The sequence below is a fragment of the Falco rusticolus genome, chromosome 6, assembly GCF_015220075.1.
Source record: "Falco rusticolus isolate bFalRus1 chromosome 6, bFalRus1.pri, whole genome shotgun sequence".
NCBI lineage: Eukaryota > Metazoa > Chordata > Aves > Falconiformes > Falconidae > Falco > Falco rusticolus.
In genome coordinates this window covers 49,440,553-49,457,344 of record NC_051192.1, presented here as the reverse complement: position 1 = coordinate 49,457,344, position 16,792 = coordinate 49,440,553, and the positions used below count along the sequence as shown (strand labels likewise).

At 38.3% G+C, this 16,792-nt stretch overlaps 1 protein-coding gene across 1 annotated transcript in view; it reads left to right on the top strand.

Moving 5' to 3' along the window:
• The window catches only part of PRKN (parkin RBR E3 ubiquitin protein ligase), a 614,220-nt gene that overhangs the window by 578,435 nt on the left and 18,993 nt on the right, over positions 1–16,792 (top strand). Inside the window, exon 10 of the mRNA XM_037391827.1 lies at positions 16,498–16,584. Within this exon, the coding sequence (XP_037247724.1) occupies positions 16,498–16,584 (87 nt within the window). The remainder of the gene's footprint in view (positions 1–16,497; positions 16,585–16,792) is intronic.

Below are 16,792 nucleotides of genomic sequence, written 5' to 3'. Positions count from 1 at the left end.
TTCCTGGAAGTGAATATTGACTCCTCAAGCAGACACTATATAAGAAGAGCTGAACCTAAGCACGGGATTCATTTCCAACCTGAGATTGAACAAAACATTGATACCAACCTTGAGTTTTGCAGCTTGGGACCATTTTTAAGTGGAAAACATAACACTTTGTTAATGGAAAATAGAGATGGCTTGAACCGCAAGTCAAATTGTATTATATTCCCATTAATACCTACCAGGTTTTCATGAACTACAGTTTTCTAATATAGCAGCTAGGAAAAGTGATGCACAATTCCCCAGTGGGAAAATAACCCATATCACTACTTACAGGGGCAAATTAAAGTCCATCTCTATTTGACAAACATGATTTTGCCACTTCAGTGCAAGCAGGCATGCTTTGCCTCTTTTTGTTTTGCTGCTTATAGAAAAATTCTGACCTCCTACATATCCAAAAATCAGACTGAAGTCAGAAGGAACTTGTGGTGCACAGCTGTGGCACACAGTTGAAGTAAACATACTACGTAAATGTAACAAACATAAGACTCAAAACAAGGTTTACTAATGATATTTATTCAGTTAAAAGCTACAGTAATAGCCCCCAAATACTGCAGTAAACAACTGTCTTGTAAGGGTTTGGGTCTTTATTGTTGAGTGTTTTAATACAGTTTCCAAAAGTAACCTTTCTTTGTTTTCTCTGTGAGCTGGCAGGTTGCCTTTGAAGCCAGAGAGCAAAAATACAGTGGGGTCATACACTAACAGTGGCTATTTTCTTTTTTCTTTGCATTAAATTTCCAGTAGCAAAGGGATTTTATTTTTGAGGGGAAAGGAGGAAAAATACCACATTTTCCACTAGATTATAATTATTTCAGAGTAAATGATACATTTCTATTTATCAGTGACACATTAGTATGTTTCTTTCTTCTTTGATTTATGCAAAAAGAAAAAAGGCCAGCATATCATGATTAGCAACAGAATAGAACCACAGGCACGTACGCTCAAGTAGTGGAGATTAGACACACACTAATAATTTCCTCAGGCTCAGTTTTATCTGAATAATATATAGAAAAAAGCAAAGTTTCCTCTCTTTTTTTCCCCTCTTGATTAATTATCTGCTTTTTATGCAGGTCCTGAATACAGAATTTAGTTCATGCTACCCTACTTACCATTGACTCATTTGCATAGAATGCCTTAAGAATACCTCAGGAGGTAGAAAAGGTGAACCTCTCCAAACCCATACCTTTTTGTTCCTACCCCAAGAGCACTCCAAAGTCATGTGGCTTTGTATCTGGGGGACTTCCAGGTGTGGCTGCTTCTGAGCCTTTTAGAGAGCAGTAAAGGGGATGAGAGGAAGAGATGATACACCTTGTGATAGATAGTCGGATTGCTCTTACCGGTGTTGGTATAATGAGATTGTTAGCATTGTTGTAAGCATATTATTGCTTTTATTAAGTTTTGAGAGTGAATATGAGGCTCTTCCTATGTTCAGGAGCAATGTGAGAAGAGTAATGCTTCCAGGTATGAACAAAAGGAAAGTGAAGATATTGGGACAAAGGAAGCAAAAAAGAAGAGAAATTTTGATCACTTTTTTGAAGACAATAGTTTTTTGAAGGCATGAAAAAAAATATTTTAAAAAATGATAGAGAGATGTAAATGTCGCCAGAAAAATGGAAAGAAAAAATGAATGTAGATGGAATGCATAGGAAGAGTAATGAGACAGGGGAAGTCCAAGAGGAGATGCTTTACTGCAGCAGAGTGAATATCTGAAATGACAAACATTTAGGTGTGTGCTGTGCTTGTCTAGTGACTGTTGGTGCCATACAGATGTGTGAGTTCATTTTCTAGATGTCAGAAACAGGCAGGTAGCCCCTGATCCTAAGCAGCTGTAAATTAATGTTGCTCCTCTGGAGAAAACGGAGTCCTGCCCATTTCCATGAGCCCAGGATCTGGCCCTAATAGCAAGACATTTAACATATGATCAGAACACAACCTAATTATCACATAAGATAAATTCTTGAACTCTCTTTCTTATTAATAACATACAATAAGCCCTACCACATCGGTTTCTTAGAAGCAGTAAATGAATAATGTATTCATCAGCCATGCTTGCTTATTCTAAAGTAGATCATTAATTCTGTAAACTTAAAATGAATGCTCCAGTTCAGAGTTCTTCTGAAAACAAGACATGTCAGTAGGCGTGGGAATCTCCTAGTGGTACTTGGAGGGACTGGATCATGCTTTGCTCCTGTCAGCACTGGTATTCAGCTGCGTTGTGTTTGATTTGCCTTCTTGCTGTCAATCTTTTGAACCAAGACTGATTCGTGGATGTGTTTTAGTCAAACATAATCTGCTTTTATACAGAGGTCTGGTCTACTGCCATGTTGTGCAGAAGTTCCAATTTGGAGTGGTCCTTCTGTACCTTTGCATGTGCAGATATATGTTTCCTTGGGATTTAAGGGTTGCATCTGCTTTTCTGCCTGTGCTGAGAAAAGGGTGAACATCTGGCCTTTGGTTTACTGTAATCTTTTATGCCATCCAGATTTTAGTTCCACATAATATGTTTACCAGCAGTGAATTTTATGCTAATTGTGGGTCCTAGGAATGCACTGTACAGCTATAGCTGTGTGCGTGAGGAAGATTTCTATACAGTCATGCAAGATTTTCTTGCCTTTACTGACAACTCCCATGGATGTATAGAAAACAGATGGAGGAGGACCTTGTGTCTACACTGGAAATAACATGCCTTTGATGGTGCCTTGTTGCATGACCTCACCCTTGGTAAAACCAGGCAGAAAGTGACTCCTAGGTATAGATCGTAGGCATATTGGCACCTGAGAAGACCTCTGCAGTACATTAGCCCACTGATGTTAACATATACAAAGGATTCTCAGGATCATGCAGAATCAGGTCTTAACAAATAATATGCCAAAGTAAAAGATAAATAAAACGTTGCACTGTTTCATACCTGACAAAAATGTGGTAGTCCTATTTTGCAGTTTTCACTAAGCAACTGGCAAACAGAAGCACCAAATCACTGGGGTTGGGGGGGATGTCTGGAGATCATCGAGTCCAAGCCAACCCCTGCCCAAAGCAGAGTCAGCTGGAGAAGTTTCCTCAGATCAGATCAAGTGAGGTTTTGAATACCTCCAAGGATGGAGACTCCAGAACCTCTCTGGGCAACCTCTGTCTGTGTTCAATGTCTAATAAACAACATCTACTGCTCTCCCTTCGTCCATCCAAGCCAGTCACCTCATGGTAGAAGGTTATCAGTTTAGCAGGCATCATTTCCCCTTCACAAATCTATGCTGACTACTCTGAATCACCTTCTTGTCCTTAATATGTCTGGAAATGGTTTCCAGGATTAGTTGTTCCATCAGCTTCCCAAACGACCAAGTTGAGGCTGACTGGCCTGTAGTTCCCTGGATCCTCCTTCTTACCCTTCTTGAAGACAGAAGTGACTGTGGGTTTATTCCAGTCCTCAGGATTGTCCCCTAGTTGCCAGGACCACTCAAAGGTAATCAAGAGTAGCCTTGTAATGATACCAACCAGCTCCCTCAGCACTTATAGGTGCATCCCACCAGGGCCTATAGACTTGTGTACGTCCAGTTTGTTTAAATATTCCCTAACCTGATCCTTCTTCAGCCAGGCCAAGTCTTTCTTGCTCCAGACTTCCCCTTTGGTTTCAGGAACCTGGGATTCCTGAAGGGCAGTCTTGCCAGTAAAGACGGAGGTGAAGAAGGCATTAAGTACCTTAGCCTTTTCCATGTCCTTTCCATCTCCCATTCGGCAGCAGTCCCACACTTTCCTTGGTCTTCCTTTTGTCAGTGATGTAGAAGTCCTTTATAGTTTTTGTGTCCCTTACCAGATTCAACTCCAGGAGGGTTTTGGCTTTCCTAACCCCATCCCTGCACATTTGGATAGTGTCTCTCTGTTTCTCCTGGATCTCTGCTCCCACCTCTTGCATACTTCATTTTTGTCTTATCGGGAGGTCCTTATTAATCACACAGGTCTCTTACTACTTTTTATTGACTTCCTGATAGTTAGGGTGGACTGTTGTTGAGCTGAAGGAGGTGATCCTTGAACATCAACCACTGTCTTGGACTCCCGTTTTCTCCAGGGCCATCTCCTACGGGATTCTTCAAAGCAGGTTCCTGAACAGGCCAAAGTCTGCTCTCCTGAAGTCCAGGCTTATGGTCCTGTTTTTTGCCTTGTTCCTTCCTCTCAGGATCCTGAACTCCATCAATTCCAGGTCATGGAAGCCTAGGCCACCTCCAGTCTTTGCATCTCCAACTAGTTCTTCCTTGATGGGAGTATGAAATACAGCAGACCACATCCCCTTGTTGGATCCTCCATCACTTATGTCAAGGAATTGTCATGACTGCACTCCAGAAAACTTCTAGATAGCTCATGCCCTGCTGTGTTGCCTCCCAGGCAACTAGTGAAGTATAGTGTATGCTGGGTGATTTGTAGATCTGTCAGAAATCCAAAGAAATGTTAAGAAAATTGCTGAGTTGTAGAATTATTTTGATAAACATGAAAGATCTATGGATCACATTGTTTGTAGACAGGGATCTTGCTACCTGTCAGTATATGTTGATACAGGACAGTATCTGTTGGTTTTATACACACGTGTATGTATTCAGAATCTGAATATGGAGTTTTCTTTTGCCAAAATGTTTATTACGTGGTTCATAAAAAAAGTGCCAAGTTGTTTGCATTTCCTGTAAACCAGCTAATGTGAGCTCACATTTCAGGGATCATTTTTTGGTAGTTTATATAATTACTTTACAGAAAATATCTAGCATCAACAAACCAGAAAAGGATTAGTTTGAAAGGTCAGGCAAGAAGTAATGGTAGGTATATACTCTGTGACCAAAATTAGCACAAACTGTGTAACTTTAAAAAAACTTTCTTGTATCAGAAGAAAATTACTTGAAACCACAGAACTAGCCTCTGCACTGAAAAGAAGGTATAGAAATTGAGGGACCCTTAATGGGAGCTCAGGGTTGTGACAGGGTACTCCTGGCATGAACCATCACAACTACCACTGACTTTTGACCAGACCTGTGTTTCTCAGGAATTACCTGCTTTACCTTCTTGAAAGGTGAAGTGTGATATTTTCATTATTATTCCAATGCTTTCTCCGGAAGTGTTTATAGAACATTTTGCAAAAATGGTGCCCTGTTCAAGAGAACCAGACATGAAGGTTGTCAAAAAATCTTCCAATGTCTTTCTCACTGCTCTTCTAAACAATTTTTATTTTAGTTTATTCTGCTTTCAGATGACTTGGAATTGCAGATCCCGAGTCAATTTAGAGCTTGGATTCATCAGACCTTGGAGGTGATGGAGTTCTGAGGTCTGACTACATCTAATTTTAGACTGAGGCTTAACACAAAATTTTCATCTGTTTTTGAAATTTGCCCAGCGTTTCTCAGTTGTCAGAGTTGTTCAGTGTCAATATTCATGCTTAGAAACACCTCTAATTAGAATCATCTAATACAGGATTTTTTTTGCAGTAAAGTACTATTCACACTCAGAGTTTGAATCAAGCAGTTATTGAACCGAATGGTAGACTGGATTTGGCGACTGTAAATTAGTTATCCCCTAGTTTTAAAGGATTCACTTCTTCATAAGACAAACAAACTAGAAGCAGAATAAAGGCTTGAGATCATTCCCTTCCCTCCTCCCTCTCAAAAAAAAACCCCAAAAAACCCACACCAAACAACAACAACAACAACAAAAAAATACTCTCAGAGAAATATCCTAATGCCTTGCTTAATCTGGTCACTAAGAGGAAAGGCACATTCACTCAACCTTTGTGCAGAAGGTAGGCATTTCCTTAGAAGCGAGAGACTTACAGAAATCTGCTCATTATTTTGTGCTCTCCCTAGCACATAAACTAGATGTGTATTTATAGTTATAAAAAACATATGCTACACATAGAAGACAGCATGAACTCAATAAAATACTTAAAACAGCACCATAGTTATCTGAGATACGTTATTTATACTATTTTACTTGCTAGATGGTCATATTTAGAAGGATGTTCTTTTTACAGACCTTCAGCTGTTACCAGATTTAAGAGAAAATGCAATGCCCTTGAAACAAGGAGCACTCCTTGCTCCTCTTTATGTGTTTCAGTGCATCTGAATACCATTTCCTCTTTATGAGACTGTCTTGTCAGGACTGGTTTTGTATGTATCAGCTGTTGGTAACCCTGGGCTGGATCTTAGCTGTTGACTATGATTTTTTTTTAGAATCGTTTTCAATTGCAAAAGCTTAGCAAAGCCAGTTGGTATCGATTCCTGTGTCACTGCTGCCATCTTCTGGAACATTTTCAGTATAGCTGGGTGAATTAATCTAGATGAATTCCAGCAACCGGGAGATGAACAAAATGTGTGCTTCTTGCGCATAATTACAGGAACACAGTCCGAATGGCATAGAATAAAAGTCTGTATGTGAGGTGCCTTGATTCTGTTAGAGATACTTTAAGAAAGTTTCAGGGAAGTGAGTCGTCTGGTTTCTATTACAATTCAGTGTGAATTAGGCACTGGGTAATTACCTAACTTTCATCAGCTTCCCAGCCTGCATATTCAGTAATTCATTTTAAGAACCACATTAATGAATCCATCAGATTTCCTGGTCTGTTTGCACATATAAATGTGCAGCTAGATGCTCAAATGCCCAGGGCATGCATGCATACCAGCAGTATTATCATATGGAAATAGGTTTGTTGTACTTTTTAAGGGCATATTAATTGAACTCCAAAGCTGCTAGAGCAGGAGCTAAAGCCACAGGCAGTAAAATTCATTCCTCGTGACATTCCTTGTGAGCTGATATATGCATTCAGCAACAAAACATCCTTTTCAGACTTGGCAAGAAGTGATATTTTAATGTAGCTTCCAACCACTTTCTTGCAAAAAAAAATCAACTTTTGATGTCACACACGTAAAATGATGCATGTTCTGCAGGAATAGTATTTTCAAAAGATAGGCTGTTATACTTGTCATAAAATGCTTTGCCTCACACATCCTAAAGGCACCTCAAGATAACTATCATTTTCCCTCTTTGCATGCTAGTTCCCTAAAAATAATGCTTCCTTCCATATAAATTTTTATTTCTTACTTTTATTTCTATCTATTTTGGTGGTGACAACATACCTACAAGCTTTTTTTTCTTTACAATGTAACTCATGCTCTGACTTTATCTGCTCTAGGGTAAATATTGTATTGTTTCATTGGAGTTGCAATGAATTGCTACTCTAATGTAAGTGGGAAAGACAGCCAATTTATATTTTAATTTTAATATATGCCTATATATTATTTATTTAGAGGTTTGGTTCTCTTTTTCTTTTTTTTTTTCTTTTTAACAGTTGTAAGTGGAATGCTACATTCTTTTGTGAGATACTCAAAATACAGAGAATAATATCCACTACATTAAAATTTCTTTTAAATCACAGTTTAGATACATTTTACATCTTTGACTGCTTTAAAAATGTTCCTTTTATTCATAAATGACTAATCCCCTTATCCCTTGGATTTAGTTTCTAATATATTCCATGAAATTATATGGTGGCAATAATACTGATTTTTTTCAATGTTTCCTTATACAAATACTATGCAATTTATTTTGGAAATAATTTGTAGAAATGTTAAGTTTACCTGCATCCCCTTTGCATTTTGTGAGTCATCCAGGCATAAAATTGCTCATAATTATACACCAGGTAGATGTGGTGAGGTGTCTGTACCACCTACTAAAATTACTTAAATGGGAACAGAATTAAGGCAACACACAATTGTTTTTTCTCTCCAGTGGTGCCAGCAAGAACCTAATAATAAATTAAATTTCTTTGTCATGTCTGTACTACACAGTGAAGTAACCCCCAAGCTAGCTCCAAGCAGTGCTGAAATATCTACCCAGCATCATACAGCACCATGCAGAGGCAGCACTCCAGGTCCCAAGTGCACTGTGGCGGCATTAGCTACAGATTGCTGGCATGGCTGCAAGACTTCCGGCAGGGCTACCTTAAAGCTTCTCAGCAGTGTAAACTGCAAATAAAATCCAGTTTTGCTACCTGAAGTAGAAGGAAGGGGCTAGGCTACTACTATGTAGAAGTGAGAAGGCAGAGAGGAGAAGTGGATACTCGGGAATTAAGACGAGAGGACGATGCCTGGCTGTGACAGCTGGTCCTGAAGGAAGGGTCAGAGTCCATGGCAGCAGCTATTTCTGGGGTTAGGAAGAGCTCCTCAATGCAGTGATGTTTAATATCTGAGGTCTTGCCATAGTCCCTGTAGCATGACAAGCTAGAAGCCTTGCTCTTTTTGCTTGCTGTCTGCAGCTCTGGCACAGGTGAGGGAAGTAACGGACACTAATGTCTTGCTGTGTTTAGCAGCCTGCTGCTGTAGGCAGCTGCCTACTTATTTAAGTTTGTTTGTCTTCCTTTTCCAGAAGTAACTCGGTTGGCATCAACCTGGGCATCCCTTTCCAGTGCTTCAGGGCGAAGTATTGTCCTGCTCCCAGTTAAAGCTGTACAGCTCTGCCAGGGCCAGCTATCCCTGTTCAGACAACCAAAACTGTGGTCTTCTTTGAAAATGTTGCAGTGTTTGAATTCATGTTTGCTTGGGTAGTCAGCTAGATTCTTCAGTGATAACAAGACCTGTCTATTGCACACACATAATAGAACAAAAAATAACAGGCTTTCACACTTTCAGTGTACCACATCATCTTGTAACTAACTGCTTTATAGACTTTTCATTCTTATTTTCTGGAGTGGGCTAGTAAGTCTCACATCCCAGCCAACATGCCAAGAACAAGACTATGCAACACCCTTGTGTGTAGGTATGGGGCAGACGAATCTGGAAAGAGCGTTTTCCCTTGTCCCACAGGAGCCTGAAGTCATTTCATCTGAGAGAAGCACCTGGCTTCCTCTCAGCTTCTTTCTTCTGTTCTATCCCTTGCAGCACTTGGACCACAAGGCAGTTCAGAAGGGGTTGGAAAGAAGAAATAAATTTGCTCATCCATATAAATCAGCAAACAAGGTCTGGGAAGGTCTGGGACAGGTTCTCTATGGTTGTGCTGTCCATTTTACCAATCCATCTTTCAGGTTAATGCCACCTGATGTAAGGCAAGCTCCAGGAGAGTCTGTCTGCAGACACAAATCATCAGCACTCGCTGAAGAGCCTTGGGATGTGCACGTTGTCATCTAGATCTTAGGGAATGAGTCCATGGGTTATTTTGCAGAAATCAGGAGGGAGACTTTCACTTTCGGTTTCAAAAGAAAAACATTGAAATCTCTAAGAACTTGGTTTTGATGCAGTCCTACATTTACAGCTTTTAAAGTTTTTAGAAAATTGACTCATGCTATTGATGGCAAATTGCCCTTAGATTGCAAAAACTGCAGAGACTGAAGCTATATTTTTGACACCATGTTTTGACAGATTATCATGTTTCTCACAAAAGTTCGATTTCACATGAAATGTGCATGGTTTATGTATGTACTTTATTAAAAGGAAAAAGACCAAAATTGCTCTGCAAGTGCTACCATGCTTTACAATTGCCTTATATCTGATAAAACCGGTGTCATTAAAAATTGACACTTTTGCTACTGTGTCATTTATCTTCATTATAATAGTTACCGGAGGTTTTTTTTATAACTGACAATTGGCAAAGCCACAAATCCTAAGGAGACACAGCTACTGCAGATGGTAAATATTCTGCTTTTTTTTTTGGTTTTTTTTTTTGCTGCAAGCACAAGAAATACCAAAAGACAGGGCATGTGGATGACTGTCTCACACTTGGTGCTGGATATAGCAAAGTGCTAAAGGCAAAGTCAATCCAATACCCAAGATTTGTGGTTCACAGCAGTAGCACAAGGACTGTAACATTCAGGGGAGTGCAGGAATCTTTTTAATTGACTTTGGATGGAAATAAATAACAATGTATGTAGTTTCAAAGTAAAAATGCTTAGTCTGTGTTTATGGAGGTTTGAACTCTACCCAAGAATCCAACTACTCTCTTACTCAAAAGATACACTAGATGGTAAAATATTTTCCAGTGAAATTTGGGGTCTGGGGGCTTTTCTTAAAAGAAAAAAATACCTGTAGGTATGTATCACTCACTATAACATTATAATTTGTGCTTTGGAAAGTGCAATTGGAAGCTCTATTTTTCTAAACAAACACTATAGTGAGATGACTTTGGGTGTTATGGACAGTGCCATTCAGTATGTCACTTTCTGATAGCTTTGATTTCTCTTAAGGCATGCTCATATTTTCAATATAAATCCTTGCTCCAATCAGCAGCCTATAGTTTGACTACAAAAGCTATTTAGTATTGGAACTTGGTGCCTTATAATATTTTACATTTTTAAGGGGTTTTTTTTGACCAGGTGATCATGTTGTCAGATGAAGGGAAGGGTTTTTTTGCCTTTCCAGTGTTTTATTTGCATTACTGTTTAATCAAACACTCTCCAGGTTAAAAAAAAAAAATGTAATTGAAAAATCCTGCTAGTCTGGTATAAAACCAAACAACTATACACTTGCTGTATACAATGCTGGTTAGAACTTATAGGAGCTTCTGGGTGAATGGTGACTACTTATTTGCACTCCCCCATCATATTTTCATTTACTGGGGGTGGGGCAGGGGCAGGGGGGGGGAAGCATGGGAATCCTTTACTGATTGCCTTTATTAGGTTAAGTTTTGACCTTGTGAAACCAGGGTGTGGCTCTTTTAAGGAGTGATCTACAATGATTAGTAGGGAATCAATGTTTAAAAACTGGAAATCTTCTCCCTTACAGTGCTGCTATGTGATCTTGGACAAGTCTCTTTGGTGTGGATCCTCAATAGCATTTGGGTTTCCAAATCAACTTGATTTAGATCCTCAAAATTTGAGGATCTGTGGGCAGGGATTTCTATGAATTAGGCTCCAGTCACTAAAACAGAAATAATAGTACTTTGCTGCTTCACAGGAGTATGGTGAGAGGTTCACTTAGAGTTCCAAGGTGCTCTGACGCTCTGTGATCAAAGTCGTGCAAGTATCTTAGAATGTGACGTTTTTTTGCTTTGATGTGTAATATATAACCAAACTGGTTTTGAAGACATAAAAATAAGTCTCTCTAGTTCCATATATATCTTAGATTATAGGTGGTTTCCTTCGTATTCTCTTCAGAATATACTATAGCCTTCTCACATTACAATAGTACTTAATGTGCATTTTCTGGCAGTTCATTAAATAATAAAATTAACACCTGTCAGCTGTGGTTTAATTCACCTTTAGGATGAAGAATTATTATTATTATTATTATTATTATTATTATTATTATTATTATTATTATTATTATTATTATTATTATTATTATTATTATGTAGTAGCCTTGTGGCTTGGTTTTGGACTAGATTTTAGAGGAAAGGGTGAGGAGAAGCACTGAAGGTTGATTTCTTCAAGTACTTGTTTGCCTGAGAGGGCAAGATAAAACTTGTAAGCCCTGCATTTTAAGTTGAAAGTAAGAAGATCTGTGTTGTTTTTCTTTGTTCATATAGCCATGGTTTGAGGAACTTTTGCATCTCTTGTGCACTGTTTTGCACTACTGGCAGAAGGCTCCAGTACTGATGGGGGTGTTGATCCTGCCTTCATTCAGCAGCTTTAATTTTCATGGTTTCATCTGTAGCGAGGAGTCCAGACAGCCACCACTGAATGAGGGAAGGTCAAAGAAAAAGGTAGCAGAACAGATAAGACAAAACATTTTTATAGGGTTGCTAGTCAATATATTCTCAATGACAACGAGTCATATCAAAAGAAACTGATTTCATTCTATAATTAGATTATGAGTTTGATAAGAAAAAGTAATTGCACAAAATCAATTTCATCTTTTGTAAGACTTCAAACTACAGAATATTCTGATAAGGAGATCATCACAGTAATATATCAATAAAAGGCTTTAGGGGTCTGTGTTCCAACTGACTTGGTTAGGGTCTGTGCAGCAGCATTGTGTCACCACTATCAGATGAGGCAGTATGGATGCCTCCGCTGGGCTGTGGTCACATGGATTAAGAACGGGCAGATCACAGAAAGTAGTGTTTTCTGTGAAGAATCTATGTGTAGCAGGTTATTGCCAGCACCATTCAGCAGGGACTGACAGCAAACCTGTTGTGATTCAATACTCAGCAGTGATCCAGAAGTAAATACAAAAACTCTGCTGATACAGCACAGCAATGATACAAAAATTAGTCAAATATAATTAATGACAAAAACAAGACAGTCCCCAGAAAAATGTCATAAAAATGATTTGGTGCTGAGGAAGAGAGGGAGGAGGAATGGCTTAACCAGTGAGAAACTTAAGAGTTTCTCTGTTTGCATCAAAGAAGATTCAGAGGTATCTTGATTCCAGTACAGAAGTACCTTCACAGGAAGAAAAAAATAGGATACTGAAAGGGTCTTTGTTTTGGCAGAGAAATGCAAAACAGAAAGCAGTGACTGGAAGCTGAAACCAGAAAGGGTGAAAGTAGACATTAGATAAAACTTTTAACAGTGGTTTTGAAGGGCCATTAAAACGCTATACCAGAGGTATGAGTACATCTTTCCTTACCTGATAGCTTTAATCTGGATGTGAATGTCTGTTCTGGAAGATACATTTTGGCCAAACCATGTAACATATATGATTTGTCTTCAGTCTAGCTAATAGTGGTAACTGTAGGAATGAAGACGTGGCAGTCCAGATTTCAACATGGATGGCAAAAGCCTGGTAAGAAGTCTGGGTAAATCTTGAGCTGCTAGCTCGCGCAGATGTCCCTTGCAGTGCACCTACAGTGCTGCAGATTAAACCTTGGCTATGACTACCTCACTGCAACCTTGCCTTCATTCTGCTGGGTAGACACATGGGAGGAGGTAACGGTGAAAAAGAAACGGAATGTCTGAGTTGAGGAGTAACTTTAACGGTAGGGAGCTCAAACTCAAAGCTTTGTGTAGGTATTCAAGAATGGGAGTATTGTATTAAAGTTGGAACAGATATAATTTTAACAGTAATAATTTGTAAGCACTATAGGGAGATAGTATCAGAGACCAAAGAAAAGGCATTTGCAGTAGGCAAGAGAGAGAATGAGAGCTCTGGTGCTTTATCCAAGGAAAGCAGATCAATGTGAAAAGAAAATGGCAAAATCTTTCCAAAAAAACAACCAGCATAGCATGTAAATGACAAACTCATTTTCCTTTCATCCAAAAAAAAAAAAAAAAAAAGAGCTACATCCTCTGCTCCCACTTCCAAACTTAAAACACTATAAATGGGACAGTCAGGAATAACTGAGACTACAGCTTGATTTCACCATCCGAGTTTTTATTCAGCTTCGCTCTTGGCACTTCAGATGTCATCTGTGGGTTTGAATTCCATACAGCTGACCAGAATTTGGTCTGATTTTACCTTTTGCTTGAATGATCGTAAAGATAGGATTTTAAAAACAGGATCTAGATCCCTGTTGAGGATTTTAATACCTCCTCTTCTGAGATCGCTTGGATTCAGGATTTCTGCGTAGCCCTATCTCAAATATTTTTACAGATACTCAAAACCCTGTAATAGCACACATGCAGGTTATATTAATTTCCAGTGCCTAAATCCCTTAAGTGCTTCAGGGATTTCCCTGCTAATCCTCTTTTTAATGCATAAACCTAGAGGATAGGTTTGGGACCTTTGGGATTTATTCTTTACTTTATGTTGGTTGTTTTCTAGCTGAAGCATCTTTCAAGGGTAACAACAGTAACTGGTAAATACACAAAGACATAGAAAGTTTATGTGCTGTTTATATTATCACAGTAATCTGCCAGCATTTTTTTTTGAAAATAAAGGGAAAGAAAGTGTGACTATTATTAGTAATTACACTACTTACGAGTAATTTTGAACAGTTACTAATATTAAATTTATGCAAAAGTGTTAAATCCTGACTGAACAACTTAAATCCTTTTCTTTCCAAGGGCAAAATAACTGTATTAATATTAATGAAGCCACAAAATTCAAGTTAACTGACAGCATTTTTGCAGTTGCTGTATTTTATTACTGAAACGATATTATATTTTTCATGTCTGAATGTAAAAAATGAATAAAACTATCACAAACTGCTCTTTGTTGTAAGTGACATGCCTTTTCTTTATGATGCATGCTTTGCCATAAAAAGGGAGTACTTAATGCATTTCTGTTGGGAGATGCCTATTTATTCTGACAAACCGATCAGCCTCTGGGGTGTTCTTTTGCCACAGAACTGATTTTACATCTCATCCATTATCTAATAAGATGTGAAAAGAATATCCTGTCTCACCAACAAAATCAGGCTTTGTTTCATTATAAGGATGTGGCAGGCTCACTCGTGGACTTATTTGCAAGATATACAATTGTTAGTGAAAGGCCCAGTTACACACTCACGCACATTTCTAGTACAGCAAGCCTATGGGGAAAACATTGGTAACATTGGTCCTGAGAATTTTTTCTTTTAAAGATAGGCATAAAAAGCAGCTTCTATAATAAGAAAATGCATTTCTCATGTTTAAATAATATGGCATGAGTTTATGAATTTTATTATTATAGCAACACCACATAAACTCCATTGTGAGGCAGCCGGAATGTCTTTGCAAAATATGTGCCCTGGGTTGTTTCTTTTCTTTCTTCAGTATTTCCTCCTTTTCAATGTTTATGAAAGGTTTAAAATTTCACTTGCATGGGAAAAGTGAGAGAGGCTGGGGTGAGAAAAGCAAGCTGAGGTGTTGTATGATAAGGCAGTGATAAAGCAAGGTATACAAAACCCTTTCAGATAAATGTTTTCAGCCAGATGTGTTCATGAGGAAGTACAGTCATGAGAGGAAAAAGAAAATATGACATATGGCAGGAAATACAGTTAAACTTGGCTATAACCTTAATTGCTAAGGGATAAGTCTTTAAGATATTCGGTATCCAGACAGAGTATCTCTCTATGTGTGTTTGAGTAGTGCTCAACACAGCTGAAACTTTTGACCATTAATGCAGTGCAAATTTTGTTGTATTTAAATGATGCTCTATTACAGTAATGCAGCCTTTCATGCAACATACCTTGCAAAAGTGCCTCCATTGTTAAACTGTTTGCTAACAAGCACAAGTGAATTAACAAATCAGTGTTAGTTGAAGTACAATAAAACATTTTAAATAATTGACAAAATAGTGGAGAGTGACAAGAAAGCAAACAAGTGATTAGGTTTGATATCTCTGGAAGTTAGAACACTCACTCCACTCCTCTGCTCCAAATTTCCCTGACTTTTTGAATAGCAGGGTCAATCGTTTTGGACTTGCACAATGCTTCTTTTCTTAGAAGTGCACTTTCTTTAGCATGACAATGAAATATGATTTTCAGTGCTTCTTAGAAAAGTGACAATACAGCTTGAAAAGAGTTCAAAATGAAATTGCAAAAGATGGAATTTGTGGCAGACAAATGTTCTAGTGTCATGTCCTCCTGATATCCTTTATTCATTACATGTGAATGCAGCTCTGTATCTAAAAATCAAGGCTGTTTTATCAGTCTTGCTTATAATGCCAGTCAGAATGTCTTACCACTGAGAGATCTTTCAGAGTCTGAAGTTGCATCAAGACAGCATAGCCTTAAAACAGCGTAAAAGAGACCCATTTTACATTATTGACTTCTCCCCTTACCTGCAAGGACACAGAATTTAATGCAGCATTGATGGGCCAAAGATTTTGACACATGTCAAGACAGATATCTTCATTTTACAGTTTAAAAAAAAGGCATCAAACTTGATACATATGAACCAGTTTAGGTGGCAGAAGCAGCTCAGACTGAGGTATGGAGAATTGTTTTACCCATCTGCAAAAGACATTTATTTTCAATGAAGCCTTATGTAAGGAACAATGCAATTTAAGGAAGATGAAACCAGAACAATTGCTAGAAACACAATAAGGGTCTAGAAGTAGTCCCCTAAAAGCCATGTTAAGTAGCCTATAGTTGTGTTCTTTCTACGGATTTTTGTAAACCATTCTATAAAAGTCTATGGCAAGGATATAATTTTCTAGAAAATGGTATTTTATATGACCTATATAAAGTAATCATCCCCTAGTAAAGTCAGAAATAGTTTTCCATAGAGATGCATTTGATTCAGAACTATGAATATACTATTTCTATTAGCAACCACTATAAAGCAGAACTGCTTGTTTCAGCCAGCACCCTTTTTCTATAAACAGATTTCACTGTAGGAGAAACACACCCAGAAGTATCTAGTATGACTTTATGTCCCTAAATGGACCATGTAGCAAAATCTCATTTTTAATAGTGGCATTTATGTTACTTCTTTGATTAAATGTATAATAATAACAGCAAAATTGTTGTGTTAATGATTGGAATGTATAATAAGATGCACAATTAGGAGTATTATGCGAATGTAATGGGATGCGAAGGGCAAGAGATCATCTGCGGTATGACTCTTCATGATTGTGACCTGCTGTCTATATCCCTAATGTGTTTTTATGATTTGTGTGCTTTGTTTTCCAGTTTGTGTTCTGCTGCGAGTGTAAAGAAGAATACCATGAAGGGGAATGCAGCTCTCTCCTCAGCACGCAGGGAGCCATGGCCCAGAAGGTAGGGCTCTCACAACTCCTGATCATTATCCCTGGCCCATCTAGAGCAACATTTGTCAAATGGGTCCTAATTATAACCCTTAGTAAAAGCAATTATGTTCATGCTGAATTACTCCAGCCATTGGGGTTGCTGAATTGGTTTTGTGGTGGATTTCAGTTGCTTTGATTGATAGAGTAGCTGAGTTCTGTCAGGAACACACAGGGCTCTG